At 45.5% G+C, this 24,858-nt stretch overlaps 1 protein-coding gene across 1 annotated transcript; it reads left to right on the top strand.

Annotated features, from left to right (window-relative positions):
- The first annotated feature begins 236 nt into the window (after positions 1-236).
- On the top strand, positions 237-24,583 carry LOC129125851 (calpain-5). The gene is made up of 11 exons (XM_054641518.2): positions 237-355; positions 1,196-1,404; positions 1,767-1,959; positions 6,331-6,524; positions 8,544-8,621; positions 9,793-9,988; positions 13,241-13,363; positions 15,276-15,478; positions 16,599-16,720; positions 20,451-20,587; positions 21,447-24,583. The coding sequence occupies exons 1-11, from the start codon at positions 260-262 to the stop codon at positions 21,627-21,629; spliced, it is 1,734 nt and encodes a 577-aa protein (XP_054497493.2). The 5' UTR covers positions 237-259; the 3' UTR covers positions 21,630-24,583.
- Positions 24,584-24,858: the final 275 nt, after the last annotated feature.

Raw genomic sequence — 24,858 nt, forward strand, 5'->3', positions numbered from 1 at the left:
CTTTATATGAAGTGTAGAGTTATGCACTATCACAGCACAGGATTTGAAAAATATAAATGCTAAAATCTTAAGGCAACATTCCTCCTCCCTTTAGAGGCTTGACAAGGAGAAGCTCAGAGCTCAGGTGTCAGCAGTACCAATTCCTGCTGCTTTTCTTGACTGGAAGGATGCTGTGATCATGTTGGGAGTGGAGTCTCCAGTAATCTCTGGTTTGCTTTGCCAGGACCTCTGTGAAGATCCCCACCTGCTTGTGGATGGAATGAGCTCCCATGACTTCCACCAGGGCAAGCTGGGGAACTGCTGGTTTGTGGCTGCGTGCTCCTGCCTGGCTTTGAGGAAAAGCCTCTGGCAGCAGGTGGGTGATTGGTGTGTGTGGTGCAGGAAACAAAGCAAATAAACCAAGCTAACCTTGGTTGTTTTTCTCCCTAGGACTAACAAGGGGTGAATTTTGGTGGATTCAAATCTTCCCTTTCTTTAACGTGTTCCAGGGCAGTCTGCCCTGAGAATAAACCTCAGCACAGTGCACTCACTGAACTTCCCCTTTGTGAAAAATGCATGTTATATGATTGGCTTTTCACAAATATTAAAATGAATATTATATGTGTCATGTTAGAAAGATATGCTGTATTAATTTTCTTGAGTAGTGTGTTAAATATAGTTTTAGGTTATAACATAATGTTAAAATAGAAACTATGTATGTGGGATATTTTTTTAAAGAAAGGAATGAGGTACTCACATGGAGATAGCAGCCACAGGACACCTGAATCTTTCAAAGAGAATTTATTGCTCTATTATCAGAAGAAATGAACTTCTTCCTGCCTCGCTCAGCCCTGAAAATGCTGTCAGGATTCAGAGGAAGAAGTTGACTCTGCCCAGACAGAATCCTGTGTTTGAATGGAATTTATGCATCATGTATGAGATGTATGAATATACAACAGGCTGCTGCTTTTAAGGGTTAATCCTTTGTTAATGTGGGTCCTTTTTTGGGCTTATTTTGCCCAGAAAGAGGTACCTGGACTGTTTGTAACTCTTTGTTTTTATTGTCTCCTATTGTCCTAAATCCTAATTGTCCAAATTTCTATTACTCTAATTATATTTTTACAACTATCTTTACAACCATTTTATTACTATTAAACCTTTAAAATTGTAAGAACAAGTGATTTGGAGTTTTTCCCACCCTTCCATGGTTTCTCAGGTGATTCCAGACTACAATGAGCAGGAGTGGGACCCCAAAAACCCAAGGAAATACACTGGGATTTTCCGTTTCCGCTTCTGGCGCTTTGGGGAGTGGACAGAGGTGGTGGTGGATGATCTGCTGCCCACAGAGAATGGGAGGCTCATCTACTGCCATTCCAACGTGAGGAATGAATTCTGGAGTGCCTTGCTGGAGAAGGCTTATGCTAAGTATGAGCTGGTTCCTTGTCCTTGTAGTCCTCAGTGCTGTCCCTTTGTCTGTTTTGTCTTTCAATTCTGTCAGACTTTCCATGGGTTTTAGTTTTGCTGCTGGCAGAGAACCTAAAAAAGACTGAAAACTCCTTCTTTAATCTCTGTTAAAATCATAAATGACTGCAATACTGTCTACTTCAGCAGCCCAAATCCTTAAGGATCCTAGAAACCAGGGAAGATTGATCTGCAGTTTGCTCAGGCTTTTTTGTTCTGTTCTGGTTTGTCCTTAGTGAGACACAAACATGTTCCCTACATTCAAGCCAAATTAGAGCACTTGTTCCAGCCCCCTGTAAACTGAGAACGTTCTGTGTTGCCCCCAGGCTGGCTGGATCCTACCAAGCCCTGGATGGAGGCTGTGCTGCAGAAGCCCTGGTGGATTTCACTGGAGCAGTGGCAGAATCCATCAGTTTGGAAGAGGGCAAATATGGTGAGGTTATTTCTGAGCAGATGAAATTGTTTGAAGACTTGATGAAAGTGCATAAAAGAGGAGGCTTCATCAGCTGCTCCATTTCGGTAAGTACAGAGAGCCGGATTTTAAGGGTTTATTTCAATGAAAATATTCTGGAAGAAATACCATTATTAGGATATTAGTATGTCCTTCCTTTGCATGGTTGGAAAAGCTTTGTATGGAGAAATCTAGCAAGTGCTTCCAGCTCCAGGAGCCACTAAATACAATCACAACTGCTTGTGCTGCCACTTCACTGTGTGTCTGAAATTCTTTTTTTCTGCATGGTCACAGTTGTGAATTGACCTGAGGTAAATCCACCCTAATTTACAGAGCAGATAGCAGCATTCAACTGCTTTATTCCTTAGAGAAATCTCTTTAGAGAAAACAGTTCTGGCCCAGAGCTGCTGAGACCTCTTGACTTTGGTTGTGCCAGTGCAGCCAGGGTAACAGTGGAGCTAAGCTGAAGGGCTGAGCTCACCTGGTTATTCAGGTAATGCTATTTGATATTGAATATGTTCAATATAGTCCATATATTGAATAATGTCCCCACTGGCATTAACCTGCAGAACTTGTCTGTGTGGCTCATGTGGGGCTCAGGTGTCTCCGTGCCCACATTAGGAGCCCATGGTCCTGAAGTTCCCTTGGTCAGTAGGGAGGGGATGGTTTCTGGGGAAGATTTACCCCTCTCCAGTCCTGTGCTAGAATAACACAGTTATCCTGGATGAATAACAGCTCCCAAAGGATGCTCTGTGCTTCACAAAGCACCCATGGCCCAGCCCCTGGCCACAGGAGGAAAACCACTGACAGCTGGACTGAGCTTCTCTTCTGTGCAAGTCTGCAATGTCAGGCCCTGGCTGGAGAGTGCTGGAATCCTCACCTTGTCCACAGCTGTTATCACATGTGAAGGGCTAACAAACTGCAATGGCACCTGAATATTTCCTTAAAAATTGTTTTTAAGTGATTTTTTTAATCATTTATCATGAACCATTAATCCAGCAGCCCAGAGAAAAGGGATCATTTTCTAGGAGCTGCAGGGTTGGCATCTAAGTGCACTTCAGCATCTTCCTCCCATAGCCACTGCTTCAGTTTAAGGCCTTAGTTGATACTGATCTTAGTTAAATCACTTAAACATTTTGCTTTAATTTCCCTCTCTGTGAATGAAGATGATTCACTCAGAAATTGTGAGTATGAAGAGAGTTGTGGAATTGTCAAGAACAGCAGAAAATCAGCTGGTTTTGGGGGTTCCTGAAAACCCAGTTCCCTGTTGATCTGGCCCTGGCCATGCATGGTCCTGCATCAGGGCCTGGCACCAAAGAGGAACACCTGGGCTGGCCTCAGCTCTCTTCACAGAGAGCAGGAGGCACAAGGTTTCCCAAATCCACACAGCATTTTCCACATTCACAAATCCACACAGGATTTTTCCACATTCACAAATCCACACAGCATTTTTCCTGGGAAGGCAGTGAGAGAGGGGAAGAGAAAACAGCTCTTACCTCTGTTCTGTGCTCCTGTTGTGGAATGTGTTAGGAAGGTTGCTTAACTGAAGGGATTTGTCAGTTGGATTCTGCTGAGGATTTGTTTGATTCCTTGGCCAGTTGGCTCAAAGCTGTGTCCTGGGTGCCTCAGACAGTCATGGGTGTTTCTTTAGTATTCTTTAGTATCTCTTTAATATAGTGTAGTATCTTTTTAGTATAGTTATAATATAGTATTAAGTAATATAGTATGGTTTTAATAAAGCAATTGTTCAGCCTTCTGAATCGATGCCAATCATTCCCCACATTGGGGGCACCCTGAATTTGATACACCTGGTACATTCTGGGACACAAACTTTACCCTGAGATAGAACAGGGACTGTCCCTTCAGCAACATCAGGAAACAGCTCAGAAACAAAAGCTTCAAGGTCTTTGGGTTTTGTTTTACCCTTTTTTTTTTTTTTTTTTTTCATAAGGCCTGAATTTTTATCTGCAAGAATTCCATCTGATTTGCTCAGAGCAGACTGCCTGGTGTGAATTGTTACTGCAGACATTGTTTCCAGAATGATGGGCTGCTCCCAAATGCTAGAGCAGTTCTGTTTGTTAACAAGAATTTACTGAGGTGATTGACCAGGACACGGGGAGCTGTATTTTAAAGAGCAATTAATTAGGCAGTTGTAATGCTTCCACTGATTCATGGCATTATGTTTCTGCCTTCCACATTAAACACAAATGCTTCTAAACATTGATTACAGAGTTTGCCTGCATTTGTCACTTTTTGATGTAATATACACCGAGTGGAGCTTGGTAGGTGTAGAATATTTAATACCCAAGTGGCTTCATTGCTGCCTTACAAACATGTCATCATTTGCTTTGGATTACAGAATGGCCCTGAGCATCACCATTTGGAAATCTGAACAGACAGGAGATGCTTCAATATCTCATTTGAATAAAGAAATAAATAAGTATCTTCAGAATGAGGTGGGAAAGGCCAGCAGTGAGAAAAGCCTGGGGGTGATAAAGGCAGCAGGAGAAGTTACAGAGTCCTGTGCTGTCAAGGACTCTTTGTTTGCTTTTAGTTGTGAAAAATGCCAGTGCAAGTGTTACACTGGAGGGAGCCCAGAGCCAGGGGGATGTCAGCCAGGCTGGGGGAACACTTGAGCTGATTCTCTGGGAGCTGCTGTCGGTGAGAGGCACAGAAGCCTTGGTGACACTCTCACAGTTGCCAGCCCATCTGTCAGTTCCAATTTGATGGGAATTTCTCCTTCCACCCCCTCCTTTTTTTTTTTTTTTAATGTGATTTCTTACCTTTGGGGCTGAGCACTGTTGTATCAGTGCAACATTTGCCTTAGGACAAGGACCTTGTCTGTTTAGACCAGTTAAATTTTGAAATGGGTAAAAATATCTGAGGAAATACTATGTGCATTTCACACTTGTGGTAAGTCCTTATTTATATTTAAATATTCATATATTTATACTAATCTATTCATGTCTAATTATAAAAACATATTTCTATTTAAATATTTGCATTAGTAACACCAAGAGACCACACCTCTTGCTCTCTGCACCCCAGCCAAGGCTTGATTGAGCATTAATTAGGTAATTACAAGTTTACACACAAGGATCTGCACTGAGTCAAATCTTCCTTCCTTGATGTCCAAGGGAATGAGTGTTTCTAGGCCCTGTGGGTGATAAATGAGAGAGACTCAAGGATGGCTTGGCTGGATTCAGTGAGGGTGAGGAGAATCTGGATCCAGGACCATCAAAACACCTCAAACATCTTTGTATGGTGCTGCTTTTCTGGGTTTAGGTCAGGAGATTTGGATGCATTAAATGAAATTGTGCTATTTTTCAGAGCTTGACTATGTTTATGTATTCTTAGATCAGCATCTGATCAGGCCTAGAGCATCAAACAGGACAGTTTAGGGTTAGTTTAGGGACAGTTTAGGAACAGCCTGATCACTGCTGGAAACTGGGATTTTTATGTGGAGTTTATGATAAGCAAACCCAGTTCCTAAAGCACCCTACAGATCTTCCCTCCCATGTAAGAGAGCCCTGCCAGGAGTGAGTGAGGTACAGGACACAAGTGCCTTAGAAGCTTTTTCACTTGTGCCTGTGCTCTCCCATTTTTACCCACTGGCAGTAGTTCTTCCTATTAACTTATTCATTTATTCCAACACAAGAACAAGCATTGGACCAGCAGCTAAATTCATGAGTGCCCAGCTGAGGACACCCCAGACAGTCTGGGCACAGCCATCAGTGTCCAGAAAAGCCATTTGGTAGAGATGCCAACATTTTGGGAGGGCTGATTTTCCATCAGCCTTGTCCCTAACTCTGAGGCCTGGAGGAGACAGACTGGCTGCAGCAGGCAGGATTCCCCTGTGCCCTGGGATTGTCTGGCACTGGAATTGGCTGGCACTAACAACACCACACTAGTGAGCTCCCAGTTCTGATTCCCAGTGCTGTTATTATTATGCACAGTAAAATCACTCAGGAAGAGAATGCAAAATTTTTCTTGTCCTTCCCCTTGAACACGGAGCTGTCAGGCTGTCAGCACAACAGGTCCCCAGCCAGGTAATAATTGATATAGACTCCATGTATTTCAGAAGGCTGATAATTTCTTTATTAAGAAACCCATATTTTTATACCCTAGTTTGCTACAAGTGGACCTAATTGGTCCTTTAATTAAAACACCATCACCATTGGCTAATTAAGAAACCACAGCCTGCAGGGGCTGTTTGCTTGACCAAATCTCCATAACACATTCCACATGTGCACAACACCAGGTCAGCAAGTGAAGATAAGAATTGTTTCTCATTCTCTTCTCTGATCCTCTCACAGCCTTTCCCAGAACGATGCCTGGGAAAGTTGTCTGTCTCTCTGTGTGGCCAGAGAGCTGCTGGCACATCAGGTTCCCCAGAGATGTGAGTTCTTTTTGTTCAATTGTCATTTTTCGTGCCCAAGGAGTCCCCTGGGCGGCCCAGTGAAGCAGAGACAGCGATGGGGCTGATCGTGGGCCATGCCTACTCCGTGACTGCCATCAGGAAGCTGCGCCTCGGGGACAGCCTGGTGCTCTCCTTCAAGGCAGAAAAGATGTTCATGGTCAGGCTGAGGAATCCCTGGGGCAAGAAGGAATGGCACGGTGCTTGGAGTGACAGGTAAGAGCTGAAGAGCTCCACCTTCAAAGGGTGAAGCTGTGCTGGGGTGTCGTGAACGGCGGAAGAAATGCCTCACACAATATGCGTGAATTGCAAATCTCAAAGTTTATTGAAAGCTCACACATATTTATATTGGTGTTAATGAAGCTTATACATATTGTAAAAGCTGAGCTCATTATTGGTTAAAGCACACTTAGATCAACCACACCTACTTCTATGCTCTAATGATTATTTTGTTTCTATGTTTGCATTCTTCTAGCTTCTCTACCTAGGATATCTTCATTTTCTGGCAAGCGATTTTCTCCCCCATCTTCCCGTTTCAGCGAAGGTCACCATGACCTTTGTCAGTGATTGGACACTGGTTACATAATCCCCAGCTTGTTTCCCCTATCCTTATCCATCGGTATCACATCAAAATGGCCTTTCTCAGCTAACCAATTATCCAAAAAGCTCTCTACACTGGGGCACTGCAATTTGTGGGTACACACTGGTGGGACACACTGATGCTCTGAGATGGCTGGGACTCTTTGCCATCTCTGCCCATTTTCCTCTGAGAAAATGAGCATGTCCTGGAGGAGTCTATGGCTCCCTGGACCTTATTTACTGTTTACATCATTCTTGTGGAACATGGGAAGAAAAATAGCTCAGGAGTCAAGAACACAAGGCTTGTTCCCAGCTTCACCACCGAGCGTGTCTGTGACTCAGTTTCTCACCTGTCATTTCCAGCTGCTAAGGATGGTAAAAGTCTTGTAGATAATTTAAGTGACTGGTGAAAAATGCTGTAAATGTGCCATATTTGTGGTTTCTTTCTAATTAACTTTCTAATGAATTTTCTTGTGGGCCATGGGCTTAGCAGGTGCCTCCACAGCAAGAGAAATGGTTGCTGGAGGGGATGTCTCCTATCATGGGTGATTTATACATGAAAAATATGTGACAGTTCAGCACTGGGCTCAGCAGCTAGTATTTAGTATTTAACATTTAACATTGCACTGTTCTCAGCAGCAGCATATTAATTTCTTATAATCTATGCTTTAGCTAGCAAAACTCTACTACTTCCAGTGAGATTGGTCTGGGTGAAAAGCAGAGAATGCACAAAAGAGCTGCTGTGTCTTGTTCAGCTGAAGCCCTTTGGGTTCTCCAGTAGCCTGGCACAGCTGCCACTCATGCCAGCACTGAGCACTCTGAGGGTGGCCCATGGCTTTCGGTCTAGCAGAATTAAATTGACAATTTCCAAAGAGGTTAAGAAAATGGCTGTTAGGGTGAGCATCCTCCCTTGCCTCCTTCCAGCCTCCTTCAGCTTTAGCCTCCAGGTGCTTTTGGAGGGGCAGGGGGGAGTTGTGGCTCTGTTTGTCTGGTGTAACCCATCAGGACCAGGGTCTGTTTTGGGTTTCAGCAGGAGGCTGCTGGAATTTAGGGTCTGTGCTCCCCTGCAGCAGCAGGGGCTGTGTGCCTGAAGGGTCTGTGCACTGGAATATCCCTCTGCACACTGGACACTGTGCCCAGGCTCCAGCAGCTTCTGCTCAAAGGCCCCCAGGGAAATCTCAGACCTCAGGCCTGTTTTATTAAGGTGATTAAAAGACAAAGAGAATACTCTGGTCTAAGTGAAGCGTTCAATAAGCTCCCGAGGAGGAAAACCAGGTTTCATTTGAGGGGCCTTCAGGGAATGGAGTCAATCTCCTGTGACCTTGGAAACCAGCTGTTTAAGTGTTTAAGAGTCCTAATGGAGGGTGTGACAAAGGAAATCAATAAAGTTCTGCTCTAGTTGAGCCTATTTCCTATTAATCTCTTTCTTCCTTATAGCTTTCAAATCAATTAATGTTTTAAAACCCCTCCTGAAAGCCTCACACTTTCATCAATATCATCTGCCCTTTCAGTACCCTGATATTCTTTTTAAAACCACAGAGCAGGAGAGATTTTTGCTTCAATTTTTTTTTCCAGGTGAGGAAATTTTTATTTTAAATTATTAGTCATCTTTATTGTTGATTTTTTTCCTCTTTTTTTTAAATTATTTCCTTTTAGCTCTAAAGAGTGGAAGAAAGTCAGCGATTCTGAGCGCAAGAATTTGGGGCTCACTGTTGAGAACGATGGAGAGTTCTGGTGAGTGGGAGTGATGAGAAGGGTTTGGAGACACTGGCTACACTGAGTAACTGTCATTAATCTGCCATTTAACAGCTTCAAAAACAGATGGGTAAAGTTATCCCAAGGTCTGTTTCTTTCAAACTCCCAAGGGATGACAGGGAAGAATAATAAAAATGGATTTAAAAGTAGGAGAACCAAATTAGTAGCTCTCAGAATCTATTGCCTATATTTAGGATAATCTCTCAGAAACCAGGAGAGCATGTGCTGGTTTACATGACACAATGCCCAACACTGAACACTGTTTAGACCAGTTAAATTTTGAAATGGGCAAAAATATCTGAGGAAGTACCATGAGCATTTCACACCCTGTTTACCGAGTACTATGCCTGTCTGTAGGTCAGCCATGGCTGAGGCATCTAAAAATAGAGTTGCATCCAGTAAATTTTGATATTTGTTGGTGTTTTCCAAGTGTTCATTCTCTATCCAATGTCTAGAGCTCTATTAATTTTGACCTTGCTTAAAGCTTAGATCCTTAGCCCAGCAGGTCCTTCAGGAGATGATCAATATTGCATCAAGTGAGCTGGCAGGGCTCACAGTGAAAATCATTCTGTTGGCTTTGTCAGCACTGGCAGCTGCAGGCTTTGGCTCTGGGCCATGAATAAGCCAGGACATGATGGTTACTCACAGAGCCAAGCTGTTTTTGCTGGTGTTGCTCTGCAGTCCAGCCATTCCTTGAGCAGGCACAGCTGAGATGGGGTTAAAGAAAAGCTCTGTCCAGAGGGCAGAGGTTGGAGGCGTGCTCAGGGACAGATGTGACAATAAGGACTGCAATAGTGATGAGTGGATCCTGCTTTAATTGCAGGTGCTCTCTTTGGCCTTTGCAAGATGTGTTATCAAATCCAGCCTGGGAGGTTCAAGCAGTGCTTTAGGCTTAGGAGATGCAACAGGACAGATCCAGATCTGACCAAACACACTGAGTGATGCTGCTCTGAATTAAAACTCTGTCATTGTGGTTTCACAAGTATTTCCACATGGAAAGCTTTCCAGTGAATCAGTTTGTCCCCTGGACAGCTGAGCAATGCCTCCTCTTCAAATTACTGGAAGATTTTGTTTTGTTTTGGCTCTTATGCATGAATATCACTGTTTATTTTGAAACAAACCATTATTTCCCTGGTGTTCCCTGGAGCAGGATGACGTTTGAGGACTGGTGTAAGAATTTCACAGATGTGGACATCTGCAGGACTGTGAACACCTCCTGCTTCAGCCTCCACAAGACCTGGGAGAAGGAAATGATGTATGGGGCTTGGGCAAAGCATCCAGAGCCCCTGCTGAACCGATCTGGGGGCTGCTTTGATAACAGAGAGACCTTCCTGCAGAACCCCCAGGTGGGAACCCCGGTGTTTTGTGAGGTATTTGATAACAGAGAGACCTTCCTGCAGAACCCCCAGGTGGGAACCCTGTGTTTTGTGAGGTGTTTGATAACAGAGACCTTCCTGCAGAACCCCCAGGTGGGAACCCTTGTGTTTTCTGAGGTGTTTGATAACAGAGACCTTCCTGCAGAACCCCCAGGTGGGAACCCCTGTGTTTTGTGAGGTATTTGATAACAGAGACCTTCCTGCAGAACCCCCAGATGGGAAGTTTTGTGAGGTATTGAAGTGTACCCACTTTAGCTGGGGCTCCTGAAGTACCCACCCTGTTTAGGAGTTGGCAGTGACTACAAAACAAAAGATCTCATTGTCCTGGGGATGTGCTGTGTGCTGCATGTTTTGGTGCAATTTCTCAGAAGAGTTTTTATATTTATTTAGGACTGATCATGCTTGGGGCTGCTGAGTCACACACACAACAGAATTATTGACATCCCGCCTGGACTTCTTTCATTTTCCCAGTCATAGAAAGGCAGCAAGTCTGATTTTCTATAGACAGAACTCACTTAACCCCCTTAAACAGCTCAGGGATTTGATCCACTGTATTTAGTTAGTATCCCTTGGCATTAATGTCAGATTCTGGAAGTACCTGCTCTCTTCCCCAGGCTCACCCTCTCATCAGCATTATGAAATTTTCCTTGTCTGATCCTACCTGGTCATTTCAAGCTATTCAGTTTATCTGTTCATCCATTCCTACTCCCTGTCCCACCTTCCTGCCTTTCTCTCTCCCAGCACATGCAAATTCAGATATAGCATTGCTGTTACTCTCTGTGGGGTCTGGCACTTACTCTGGTAGTTACTACTTTGAAAATGGATCTTTCTGTCCAGATTAATTAAAGATATTTTTGAATCTGCTTCTGTGCCCTTGCAAGGGAGGTTTCTGCCTGCAGCCTGTGTTTTCAGGGCAGGATGCTGCAGCAGTGCAGCCTCTGCTGCTCACATCACATCTCAGCTTCCCAGCTCATCCTGCAGTTCCTCACTGCTCTGCCTTCTGTCAGTGCCTCATTTCCAGGGGCTGAAGTAATTCAGGTATTAATTCTGTGAGATGCTGGATGTGTTCCAAGAGCTTGTCTGGTCTCATTTGTAAGTGTTTAGCTGTCACAGAGAACAACATGCACAGTTCCAGCTGAGTGCAATGCCTGATGCAGTGGAAGGCCTCTCTATTCCAGTGTTATCTCTGGGCCAGTTGATTAAAAGGCTCTTAGCAGCAGTGCTGGAACACATTTCTGTTATCTTAGGGCCATTACAGGTTATTGTGGCACACCCCACCATAATCTAGAGATAATCTCTCTGTTCTCCTGGCACTGAGGCCTCCTGGGAGGTTTATCTGTGCAGAGAGGGATTGGACCACTTCCAGTCCCTTTGATAAGGCAATTTCAGCCAAGTATTTGTGTATTCTACAGTCACCTACTGACTTCTAGATCATTGCCTTCTGAGGTACCATCAGAAGAAGGTCACAGTTGCAGAGCTGTCACCACAGCAGGAGAACTTTGCTGGTTCCACTTGTTGTCCTTCCACCCCTCCATGGCCTTGGAGCACCCTGGGCTGCCTGGGGAGGCAACCTGTGTATGGCTCAGGGATTCAAATGTGCCTTACTGGGTATTGCTGCATCTTTATATCTCACTTTTAAGGTTCTCTTACAACCCCTGGGACTCTCCCAGGGCCCTGTGCTTTCTGTGCTGCAGTAAGGGATATAAAACACAAATCACAGCTTGGGATGGGACCTTGCCCAGCAGAGCTCCAAGGCAGATGGTTCTGTAACCAAGGCACTCTCAATACCTACCTCGGAGCAAAGCTCAATAATTTGGTTTTTAGCAGCAGTCAAAGGAAGAGGGAGGAGGGAATTGAACCACTGATGGTATTCCTCTCCATGCTGCCAGGGAATTTCTGCTTAAATTAGAACATGTGGTGCACATGGTACCCAGCTGTGCACTGCTACAGGTTTATGTTTTTATTTATTTTCTTCACATTTAAAAGTCTTTGAGGATGGGAGAGTACAGCATCTGTTCAAACTTGGGGTAAATAATGTCCTCTTCCCTCCTCTGGTCCTGACAACTCAGGTTTGCTCTCTGCATGCTCAAAGCAAAATTTAAAGGACTCTTGAATAATGAACAAATTAATTAAATTCCTTATCATATAAAGAAATATCTGTCTGACCTTTTGTTCATACTTATGAACTGGTAGTGATTTTTAGTAATGTAACTGTTCAAGTCAGATTTAGTAAGATTTATTTACTTGATACTTTTGATTTTGAGATCCTTATTATTAGCATTCATTTTCCAGCTATGCATTGCTGGGAACATCTGCTCCATGGAGAACTCTCCTTCTTCCCTCAAATGTACTTTCATTTGTCTCCTTTGTATAAACATATGTCCTATTTTGAAAAGCCAGGTGTCTGCTAAGGAAGGCAGGAGCCTCCCCTGAAATGGAAAATGTAAACTCCTCCCTCCAAATTGTTATAATTTTGAAATTAAGAGGCTCTCAGGCAAAGATATGGGAGCAGGAATAACAGTTCTTTACTAGGGAAGAAAATTTTAAAAATAAAATAAACAATGCAATAATACAAAACAACCCCAAACTGCCAGAGTGAGAGCAGGGTGTGTCAGGGGGTGGCACAGCCCCATCCCATGGGGGCTCAGCCCTCCTGCAGTGCCAGCTGTGGCTCTGCTGGAGCAGGGATCCTGCACAAGGGGGGAGTTTTCCTCTGCAGCTCCAGGGCTGCTGCAGATGGGCCTGGGCTCCCTCTGGCCATGCAGGGCAGCAGAAGCTGCTCCTCTGGCAATGCCCTGGGCAAAGGCTGCTGGGCTGTCCCAAAGCTCAGATTGGATCCAGGTAGGAATGCTTGGCTCCTCCCCTGGGCAATGCAGCATCTCCCCATGGGATGCTGGGATTGGATCAGCCCTGCAGGCCATGGACGTGGACTCCTTGGCCATGGACAGAAGATAAGTAATAATTAATGGCCCATGGACAGAAGATAATAATTAATGGCCCATGGACAGCAGAGATCTCCTGGAGGGAGGGGTGGATGTGGGAGAGATAAAGAAAAAACTGCCCCATGAACAGCAGAGAACTGCCCCAGCTCTGACAGATGGGGACAGGACACACACACCCCCATTTCCAACCTAAGATAACATATTTCCTTGGTGATGGCTTTACCCTCAGCCTCCTGAGGGTAAAATTCCAACAGCTTTTCTCTCTCCTGTCTCCTCCCAGTACCTCTTTGATATTAAGAAGGCCCAGGACAAAGTGCTGGTGTCCTTACAGCAGGAGGATCGCCGCAAGTACAAGAAAGAAGGGAAAGGAGACAACATCACAATTGGCTTTGAAATCCTCAAGGTAGGCAGCCAGCTGTGCTCCTGGTGCAGAGCTTGGTCAGTTTGCTCAGTCCTGGTTCTCCCTGACAGTGAGATTTTTGGCAGCTAGAGATCATCTCTAAATAGATAGATCTAGATAATCTGTTCATCCATTCCTGCTCCCTTTCCCACCTTCCTGCCCTTCTCTCTCCCAGCACATGCAAATTCAGACCTATAACTTCTGTTACTGTCTGTGGGGTCTGGGCACTCACTCTGGTAGTTACTACTTTGAAAATGGATCTTTCAGATAATATATCAGGATTATCCTGGGGTCTGGCTCTGTGCTCAAACTTTGTGTGGGCACTGCACTCTGGCCTGGGAACTCAACTGATTTTAGTTCAGCTCAAACTCTATTTGAATAAATTTCATTTATTAGAGATAAATAAATTTTATGCCTAGCAAAAGAATTTTAAGTGTTTCCCAAAACTTTCTAGAGAAAGGCAAAATTATATTAATACTTAAAACATGCAGGGTTTTTCTCCTTCTTCTGCCTCCATTTCACCAGCAAATACAGCCAGGAGAACAAGGTTGAAAAGTCTGCAGTTTTTCTGTTGCCCCTTAGAAAAAAAGTCTTTTCAAAAACTGGACTGGTGAGCAGGAAATGAATATATGGGAAAAGGAACCACAGGGATCCCAAAAGGTAATTTAATTGCACTCTCAAGGCAAATTGAGTAAAATGAAAACACTCAAACTCAGAGGAGGGAAGCAAAGAAACAGCAATTTTTCTACTCTTTCACTGAGGATTGGGGTAATCCTGTCATGTGTTGCTACAGCTCCTGGGACTACATTAAATCTATGGCCCTACCCTAAAAAAAAGTCAATTTTTAACAGTTGGTTAGATCTGCTGACATCTGCATCACACCTACTCATTTGCCAATCACCTGTTAACCACATATATTGAAAAGTGTTGTTGCAGGAAGCAGAATAATTTCCCTTGTTCGTGTCTGTAATTTGCAAAGGCTTGAAAAAGAAAATCACACCTTTCTAAAAGCTTCAGTACTCTATTTTTATTTCTAATCAATAATTTTTCTATTTTAGATATATTCTAACACACCAGGCTTATTAGCATGACTAAAGGCCTTGGGAAGAGAGCTGCCAGAAAAGAATGAAGGGCTGCCTTTGCTCAAGAGCTGCTTGAGAGAGAGGTTTAGATTTAAACTGGCAATACCAGTGCTCTGGGGAGGATGTTAAGAGTTAAGCACAACTTCAAGGCTTAGAAGAAAACATGCATGGTTATTCTGTGGCTTTTGTATTCAGGAAAGGGGAAGGGAAACCCAGCTGTGTGCATCTGGATTGGGAGCCTGCTGTGAAAGGCTAGAGAAGGGAGGCAGAAGGATCTTGCCATAGTTGAGATGGTCACAAGACAAAGCAACACTCCATTTTCAGAAGGCTTCAAACTGGTTTTTTTAATAGCATGCATGCTTTTTATACATTCTAACAAAACTCATCAGTTTACACTTTACTCATTGGTCATGAGAGACAAACAAAGTGCTCATTGGAATAGGCAGTTGCAGGTTTCTCTTCTTTCTTTCTTTCTTTCTTGGTTTCTATGTCAAGGACCTTGGTAGAAAATTCTTTTAGGGGTAAACATGGATCCTCTTATCAAACTTCTCTCTGGCTCACAGAAGTCTCTGTAAAACCTCTTCCCATGGGATCTCAGCCTTGTCTTTGGGCTGTGTGTCCATCTCTGGAAGTGTTCCAAGCTCTGCAGCAGCATCACATCATCTCTTTCAGTGGGCTCCTGTCTTTGCCAGCCCCAAACTTTCACCTGCCACAGCTTAACTGGATGAGAAAACGCTTCCCAAACTATTTGCCTTGTTGGGTGAAAAGCTGTGTGGTGCTCAGGGAGAGCCCTGCCCTCAGCCCTGCTGTCCTTAACCCCTCTCCTGCTGCAGGTGGAGGACAACAGGAGGTACAGGCTGCACAAGCTGACGGTGCAGGAGAGAGTGGCCACATCTCCCTACTCGAACACCCGCAGCGTGTTCCTGAGGAGGACCCTGCAGCAAGGCCGCTACGTCCTGGTCCCCACCACCTACACCCCAGGTGTCCCCACAAAATTCATCCTCAGGCTCTACACAGATGTGCCCTCAAAACTCAGGTGGGTGCCACTCACAGCTGCAGGAGATCCTCCTTAGCCCACAGGCTGCAGTTCCATGGGAGGGGTTGCCAGGTTGTCCTGCAACTCACTGGCTCATGTGGCTCCAGAACTGGGCCCTGGAGACATCAGGAGCCCCTCTGAGAACATCCAGGTTTGTACATTGTTAAAAAAAGGTTAGAAACTGTTGTGAAATAGTTGATAGATCGTTAAGCATGTACTGTTAGTTTGGATGTTATATTGTAAAAGGGGTTAAAAGGGTAGTTATAAGAAATCCGGTACTCAAGGTACCAGAACACACCTCAGTAAAGTGCACCACGAGCCAGCCTGGACACAACTGTCATGGCCAATCGAGCACCTTAAACCTTCATGCAAATGAAGGATCCAAAAAGAAACCAATCCAAAGGGACAAAAACCAGGATCAAAAGGGGCTTCTGACCCACTGAATCTGTGCTGCTCCATCTGGGCCATCGGGGCCATCGCTGCTGAGCAGCCCCAGCGCCGGCGCTGCAGCATCCTCGACGGGAACGCTCCTGCTCGGCCCGGGGCCCCCTTGCTTTGGGCCTTTCCTTTTCTTACAAGAAATGCTGAAATCGCTTTAGCACCGGGAACCTGCTCTCGGTTTTATCCTACATGGTCAGGAAATGTTTAGTTAAGGGCATCTTGGATGATTCCCTTAGAGTCTTTTGGCTTTTTTACTTCAGTTCTTGTAGTGGCCCCCAGTTCTAGGTCAGGACCCCGAGCACTGGTGCTTGTGATTACAGTGATAGTTGTTGTTCCTGTGGCCATCTCCTCTGAAAGCAGTGGCTGCTGCAAGAGTAGAACCAGTGCTTCATGAATCAGGCTCACTGTATTTATTTCTTGATTTGATAGTATTTTCCACTATTTAAAATTGGGGTTTTTTTCACTACTTTTGCTTTCACGCAAAAGATAACACAAATTTGTTTGACTTTGCTTTGCTCTATTTTTATTTCTTACATCTGTCATTTCTGCACCACAGAATTCAAAAACGGCAGATGAGCAAAAACTACAAATCTCATGTTCTAAAAATGCCAGATTTCTACAACCATCGATTGTTTACTTGACATTCTTTGCTTAGGTTGCTTTTTCCATGATTTTTCAGGGAGCTGGAGGCGGATAGGCCTAAAATGACGTGTTGGAGTCTTCTTTGTGGCTACCCACGCAGAGTCACCCAAATCAAAGTCCACTCTGCAGAGGGTTTGCAGAAACAAGACAGATCAGGAGGTAAGTGGAAAGAGAGTCTGGAGGAGTGGAATTGGCTTTCAGTCTTCTAAAGATGATTTGGGTTGATATGTAAGCAACCAGAAATTATCCAAAGAGGATCTATAGGGTTTGTTCTTCTATCTTGCTGTAGAAACTGTAAAACCTGCTCCAGAGGAGAGATCAGATGGATATGGGGATGCACAACAGCAAGTTATGGGCGGGTCCATAACTGGTCAGGATGGGCAGGAGTAGCCAGACCCTCCTGAGGAGCTAATTGTGGGGATTAGTAAGGTTCTTCTGTCAGGCCTGTGTATTTTCTAAATGGAAAATATCCAGGAGGCAGCTGAATGGCACAGACTCATGTAGTGTGTTACAGTTACCTCCTTAGAGCACTTCAGGGAGGACTTTTTGGTTTTCAAACAATCATTTTCAGCTGGGTAAGGTAGAACAGGGGTTAAATGCTTTATATAGAACTGTGTGTCTGTCAGAGGAAGTGTCCTGAAGGACACCAAAATGCCTTCATAGCACCTGATGTTGAGTTAATTAGGAAACTTGTCCAGTTGTCATTAGCTTTTTAATTTTCTGGTAGCCTTCATTTTTCACAGCTCAGTGCTGGTTGTTATTAGAGCCCTGTTCCAGGCCAGAGGAAATTTATTTTATTTTTATTTTAAACGTTTATTGGAAAGCTCCTCCTTGATGCTGTCTTTGATCCATTGCTCTGTCTGGACAAGCTAATGGATGGTTTGCTGTTGTCAAGAACAGCGGATGATTCCAGACTCAGTCCTGGATGCTCCTTGTGGAAGTGCCTCTCTCCAAGTCAGTGTGTTCTGAAGTGGATCCAGCTGTCTGTGAGCCAGGCACAGTAGCAGGTCTGCAGGATGATGAGGAAACTCTGTGCTAGAGGATTTTCTGTCACTCATTTCCCAGCCTGGTTTTAAAATGGCTCTCACTACTGTGACTGTGGTCACAAGGGTTTTCAGGATGAAGAAGAGATGAGAATGTTGACTCCATGATCAGAAGGCTTGATTTATTATTTTATATGTTACATTAGGACTATACTAAAAGGCAATAGAAAGGAAAAAGTTTCTTGAGAAGCTAGCTAAGCTAAGAATAGACAAGAATGAATAACAAAGATCTGTGTCTCAGACAGAGCAAGAGCCAGCTCTGCCATGAGTGGTCAAGAAATCCAAACATCCACAGGAGACCAATCACAGGGTCTACCTGTTGCATTCCACAGCAGCAGATAACCATTGTTTACTTTTGGTTGCTGAAACTGCAGCTTCTCACAAGGAAAAATCCTAAGAAAGGATTTTTCATGAAAGATGTCTGCGACACACTACTGTCTGTCAGGCCTTTTCCCTGAGTTTCTCTTTGAGAACAAATCACCTTTTGCACTTTTAAGTCTTCCTGCTGACGTTCCACGTTGGATTTGCACATTGAATTGTTTTTCACCACTTAGAACATGAACTGAGTGTTGAGATCTGTGGTGTGTGACAGCCCTGGAAGCAGAGACTCTTTAGTGGGAGCTGCCTTGGGAGCAGCCTGAGAAGCAGGAGGAAGGAGAAGCAGAGATTCACCTGCAAGAGGCAAAACAGCCTGCTGTGATTGCCAGGGCAGTGCTTGTGTCTCAGCACTGTTCCTGCTGTTTGTGCCATGCCCTTTTGCAGTGGCTGAGGCTGTCAGAGCTCTCCAGGTTCTGGGAAGAGCAGTAGAGAGGAGTGGGAATGCAGCTGGTAACGTTCCCTCAGGAATGTTTTCCTGAACACCTTTTGCTTGGGTACAGTGCTGCAGGGTGTGGGTGTTAGATCCTTGGAGCACTTCTCAAAAACCCAAAAATTAAGCCTTAGACTACTGAGCCCAGATTTCTTTAAGCCTTAGAAATGCCATTACTGTTCAGGTGTTTCTGGCTTTTACAGATTCCAACTTTTTCCTTTGCACTGTTCTTTTGTACAACTTCCCAAAGCAGCAGCATGGCCGGGACTGAGGTAGGAGAGCTGCCATGGGGTTCAGGGCAGAGCTGGAGCCATCTGTGTGCCCCAGAGCTGAACCCAGCCCTCCTTCCACTGCCAGAGCTGTCTCCTAAACAGCAGCTCCAGTTTCATTCCCACCTCATGGCCAATACCAGGACGTTGCTTTTCCACTCTAGCAGACCTTGGTGTTTTTTCTTTGTCCTGTAAATAAACCAGGCACAGAACTGGGCCATCCATAGCTGAGAACATTTGATCCCACATGTGCTCTTCCACTACTTGCTTTTGTTGTGGAATTGGAGCCAGTTTTCCTAAAACAACTGTCCCATCCAGCACTGCCATCACGGGGTCAGAACATTTTGGAGCATCATGGCTACAGGAACATTTTGTGTCCCCCTTCTACCTCCCTCTGTGAGGTCTTGCTGAGAATGTGAATGTTTCCTTCAGATATTTTCTTTCCTTTTCCCTTCACTTTGCCAATCCCCTCATTAACTGCTCCCTCATCCATCCAGCAGATGTGCCTGTCACCTCTTTAGCTCTGTGCCCTTTCCCCACCCCTCCTTATGCTCTTTATCTCTTAATTACTGTTAATTGTCGGGTGTTGCTCTGCTCTTTGCCCTCGGACAAAGCTGTTAACACCATTGGGGTGACAGGCAGGACCCCGTTTGATCCAGATCCATTTTCCAAATTGCTTTGCAAGGAAGGCAGCTTTTCCAGCCCTGGTGACACAGCCTGGTGCTACCCCGTGCCCCAGAGCTGAATTCACAGTTCAGTGACACAGAAGGCAATTGCCCATCAGAAAAGCCAATATCCTGCTACCTGCCATGGAGCTGTGAGGGGTTGTCAGGGAAACAGCTCTGGCCAGGTGTAACCACAGAGCAACATATGGAAAACTCTGTGTCTGCCTTGGATGCAGCTGTTATGTGGTTTGTTCGTGTTGGTACCTGGTCGTGTTGATAAATGAGTGATGAGTTTGAGGGAGATCATCTGGATATGGTTTGTTAAAAAGCTGAAGTTGCCTAAAATTGTGCTGCCTTCTGGCTGCAATGGTATTTTCAAGTAGATGGTGAAATGTGTGTTAGAAACTCTCATGAGCCTGACTTACAGATACCCTGGGTTTATTTATAATCTGTATCTAAGAAGTTGCAAGGTGTGGAAAAAAAAAAAAAGGTATTCTGTCATTAACAACAGAAATGGACAGAGTTATGTTGAAATACAAAACATGGTATTGCCTTTAATTAAAAGTTAATTAGAAGATGAAATGGCCCATTCTATTTGAATGTGCTTGGTGTTTCCAAAATGGTTCTTGCTCCTTATTGTAAAGGAAAGAGAATATCAACTTTAGTAAGAAATAAAAATACTCAGTGTAAAAACAAGGCATTTCTAGAATGTTGAACAATTGCAGGGGGTCATATATGAGGGTTAGATTGGATATTAGGGAAAAATTGTTCCCTGTGAGGGTGGGGAGACCCTGGCATAGGGTGCCCAGAGCAGCTGGGGCTGCCCCTGCATTCCTGGCAGTGCCCAAGGCCAGGCTGGATGGGGCTTGGAGCAACCTGGGACAGTGGAAGGTGTCCCTGGCCATGGCAGGGGTGGAATTGGATGGGCTTTAAGGTCCTTCCAACCCAAACCATTCCTGGACAGGGAGCAGTGGCTGTGACGTGCTCTGGTGCCCTGTCCTGTGGTGCTGCCAGGCACAGGAGGGGATTGGCTCTGCTGGGTTTCTGGGCAGCTCTCAGCTGCCATTCTGTGTGCCCAGAGCTGTGCTGCTGATTGTGTTCCAGGAGCAGATCCCTACGTGCTCATCAAGTGTGAGAACCAAAGCCGGCGCTCCCCGGTGCAGCACGACACCACCAACCCCGTCTTCAACACCCAGGTGATCTTCTACAGGAAGGACATCGACAGTCCTGTCACCATCCAGGTGAGACAGCCGCAGGGCAGCTGCTCGGGGCAGGGAGGGCAGCACAGCAGCAGCCCTGGGCTTCACTGGGCCAGCTGTTCCTTTGTGTGACCCAGGAGAGAAGAGTGAGAGCCCCTGCTCCCCTTGCTGGGCTCTGCCTGGAGCTCTGCTGCTGCTTCTGCTCCACAAACACCAGCTGATGGCACTGGGGGATCACAAGGAATGCTTCATTCCAAGGAATGTTTAATTCCAATGCATATTTCTTTCCAAGGAATGTTTCATTCCAAGGCTTTGAAGGAATTTACAGAATTCGTTTTGCCCCATGTTGTACCTGATGAAACAGAGACAAAGAAAAGCCAAGTGCTGTCCAGAGTCAGTGTTTGAAACAAACCCAATGTTAAGGCTGTTATTAAGAAGTTTTCTACCCTGAATTCTAGTCCTGTGAGAACTAGACCTCACTGTTTACCTCAGCACTAACTGGAGAAGTAGAGCCTGGCATTGTGATGATGCAGTCCAGGAAATCTTAGTCCTCAGCCTAGTCTGTGGGCCAGGCTCTAAAACTCTAGCACTGAGGAGATGCAGAGGTGAGCACAGGCAGGCAGAGCAGCAGACAGCCTACTGTAGGTAGGTTTTACTGCTGATGAGCTAAAAAAGGTCATTTTTATTCCTCTCCTAGGCAGGCTCTGACCTAGAAAGCAAAAAGCCGCATTTCTCTCCTTATTTGCATAGTCTATGTAAATGAGCATGCAAATCCAGACTCTCCCTCATGCTCTCCAGACAATTAGCTAAATTTAGACGCGCACTTTTCCAAAGGGTTATGGGGGCTGACCCTTCCCGGCAGCTCTGGCTCACCGCGTTCTTTGTGTCCCCTGGTCGCCAGGTGTGGAACTCCAGCCTCCTGCGCGACCGCTTCCTGGGGCAGGCGCTGCTGGCAGCGTCCCCCGGCGAGCCCCGCGAGCAGCAGAGGCTGAAGCTGCGGGCCAGGGGCGGCGGGGAAGCGGCCGAGGTGCCGGGACACATCAGTGTCACCGTGCTCTGCAGCGATGACCTCGGCGAGCTCTGAGCGCCGCGGAGCCGCACGGAGCTGTCACCTCCCGGCGGCACGGGGAGCGCATCAGCATAATCGCTTTAAAGGGGGGAAAAAGCCCTCCGTTGGGAAGGGGGGAAATGCATATTAATACATATCTATGCTCGTGATACAGCTCATGCAGTAGGAAAATGTCGCAATACAAAACAAAACTACATGGACCAGCAAGGGAAGAAGAAGGGTGGTTTATTTCTTGACTCTAACATTTATATACTTTCCAAAGTGACAGTGGATTGGAGGATAAAAGTGCCACTTCTCCAATGACACTGGACAAACCAACAGTAGTCTATCAAATTTCTCCTCCTCCAGAGAGGAATGTAAAAACAATAATTATTTACATCAAAGTGCGTGAGAAACTCCATTACAAGAATGTAAATATCAGAAGGCTTAGAAGAACAAGGTGACAGGAGAGGGGCCAAATGGAATGCTGGCAGGTGAGCTTGTGAGGATGTGAGCATCCTTGAGGATGCCTGCAGCTCCATCAGGCACCCACCAGCAGCTTGGAGACTGGCAAATACAAGGGGGATTCATGGGGATTTTTTTTCCATATCCTTCCCATAGAAGGATATCAATTTCTTGATAAATTTCACTACAGATTAGGTGTTTCTGTTCCTTGGTGAAAATGTCACTACTCGAGGAGCTCAGTCATAGCTCATGGCCTTAAGACCAGTCTTGCCAGGACAACGTTAAAATAGAGGGGCAGATCTTGCAGTGCCTGTCTGAACACCACAGCAAATAAGAGCTTTGTTCACCCCAGGGCTCTCAGACTGACTTTCTGATTGTTCTCTTCTCCACCTCAAGCTGGTGACTCACAGTTTGGTATCTCTGTCCAAAGGCACCTCACAGTTCAGCTGTGGCTTTGCTCAGAGCACAGATTCAGTAATGGGAGCCTCCTTGCTTTGTTTAAGCCACATAATGCTAAAAATGGGATAACAGCCCTCTTGTTTTGGTAGGTGTAGCACCAGCCTGAAAGAGGAGAAAATGAGCTCATGAAAAAGGTGGGTTTGTAAAAGCAGGGTGCTGTTCGCTGGCACTTGTCAGGTCTCACTCCAAATTTTGCAGTCATTTATTGCTGGCACGCTGATGTTTGATGGAGTTTCACTCAGGTACCACGGAGGATGGGTGTTATTTCACATTTCCCTCACAGCAGGGGCCTGGTGCCAGCTCTCCCCTTGCCCTGCAGCCCTGGGCAGGGTTCCCTCAGCAGCTGTCTGGGGTGGGCACGCTGGGCAGTGACCCTGGCAGTGCACGGGGCTCTCTGCCAGACACTCAGAAATGGATTTTACACAGCTGCAGATTCTGGGTGGGAAAGTGAAGCTGAAGGACCATTCTGCCTTTTTACAGCCAGGAAATTTGGATTTCTAAGCTGAAAGACCATTCTGCCTTTTTACAGCCAGGAAATTTGGATTTCTATGTGCCTCATAGCCACTTCAGCCACACTGTGCGATTTTTACAGTTTATGAAATGGCTCTTGACAGAGCTAATGTTTTCACAAAAGGTCTCCTCAGGGCTCCAAAAGGATCATTGCTGTGGTAGGAAAATGCTTTCTTTGACATGCCAGAGAGGGTCTGTGGGGCTGTGAATGATGCTGCAGTGCCATCAGCTTGCATGTACCGAGGACCAAAATCCAGCTCTTTTCAGACAGTTTGGGCTCAGGCCCTTTGGCACCGCAGAGATCTTGTCAGAGGTGTGAACTACAGGCCCCACAGGCAAGTGACATTCTCTGTAAGCTCATGGCTTCAGGGCTGCTTACTCCAGAAACGTTTGTAAACTGAGATTTCTCTCTTTAAAAGCATAAACTGTCATGCAGCCCAAAGCTTGGACAAGGGGAACTGCAAATGTCAGGGCTGCCCTAGTCCTGCACTGAGAGCTGTTTGCTTGGCTTTTCCTCGCACTCTGCAGGAAGCAGCTCCCACAGCCCAGACCATAAGGAATCCCAGTGTTCCTTATGGGATGGGGGCCATTCCCTATGGGATGGGGCCATTCCCAGGGCTTGGCTTGGCCAAGGGTCAGTGTTTAGCCTGAAAACCATTCCACACTGAGATGGCACCAGAGGTTTGTGCCTCCCTGCCCCACGATTTGGCTGAGGAAGCTCCTGAGTCCCTTGGCTCTTTCCTTGCAGCCACACAGCCCTGGCCCCCACTCCCAGCACCACAAACTTGTTCCAGGCTCTGTCCAGGGCTGTACCCAGCAGCAGTGGGACACAGGGAGTGTGACCAGCAGTTCCTGGGCATGTACAGCCTGGCAAAGTGGGAACTCAGGGTGGGGGGCACAGACATGGTGACTTCTAGGCCTTGCTCACTGTGCCAGCTCCAGGCATTGCCCCAGTTTGTCCCTGTGGCATGGGGACAGGCACTGCTGGCAGTGCTGCCCTGAGGGACTGGCAGTGCAGGGAGCTGCAGGAGGCTCAGCAGGATGCCTGCATTGATTATTTTTGGGAAGTGTTTGGTTTTCCCATCAGGAAGAGCTGATCCAGCCTGGGAACACAGCTGCCTCTGCTGGTTTACAGATGCTTCTGCTTTCCCAGGTGAAGCCAGGCAAGGGCAGGCTGACAGGGGCTTGTGCTGCTGCCTGCTTCTAACATTGGTACTTAAAATTGTTCATTTTGTAACAATATCAGCATGTGGGAAAATATCTTGGGGTTGGTTTTTTGGGAGGGGAGAAGGGCTGCATTTATGTACACACTCGAACCACCTCAAAAATAAAAACAGGTGGAAACGGGTGTAAAATATTTCATTGCAACATTTTGTAACTTTTCAATACGAAGTGACCTAAATAAAATTTTACAAAAAAATTCAATTTTAGCGATTTCTGCGCCGGCAGCGGCCGCGAGAGGGCGCTCGGTGTCCACCCACACAGGTGTGACCAGGGCCAGGTACCGACACCTGACCGCGGGTGCCACACACCGGAAAAAAACGGTGTTTAATTTATAGAGGGTGCCACACGTTAGCCTATACACGCTATTATAGCTCTCTACACACTGTGTAACAATTATAGAAGCACCTCTGGGTGAATATAAAAAAATTATATATATATATATACACACATATATACATATAAAAATTATATTTTTTTAATATGTGTACATATATACATTCATACATATATGCACACACTATATATACATACACCCCCAATATCTATGTATATATATATATTATATATAATATATGCATATATACATATATATATATATTTTATATAT

Source organism: Agelaius phoeniceus, chromosome 14 (assembly GCF_051311805.1).
Source record: "Agelaius phoeniceus isolate bAgePho1 chromosome 14, bAgePho1.hap1, whole genome shotgun sequence".
Taxonomy (NCBI): domain Eukaryota; kingdom Metazoa; phylum Chordata; class Aves; order Passeriformes; family Icteridae; genus Agelaius; species Agelaius phoeniceus.

Excerpts from the sequence above, each read along its gene's own strand:
- LOC129125851 (XM_054641518.2), top strand. The coding sequence starts at position 260 with ATGAGCTCCCATGACTTCCACCAGGGCAAGCTGGGGAACTGCTGGTTT. Across the intron at positions 8,622-9,792 it reads GAGAACGATGGAGAGTTCTG|GATGACGTTTGAGGACTGGT; the intron begins GTGAGTGGGAGT and ends TCCCTGGAGCAG. Across the intron at positions 15,479-16,598 it reads GATGTGCCCTCAAAACTCAG|GGAGCTGGAGGCGGATAGGC; the intron begins GTGGGTGCCACT and ends ATGATTTTTCAG.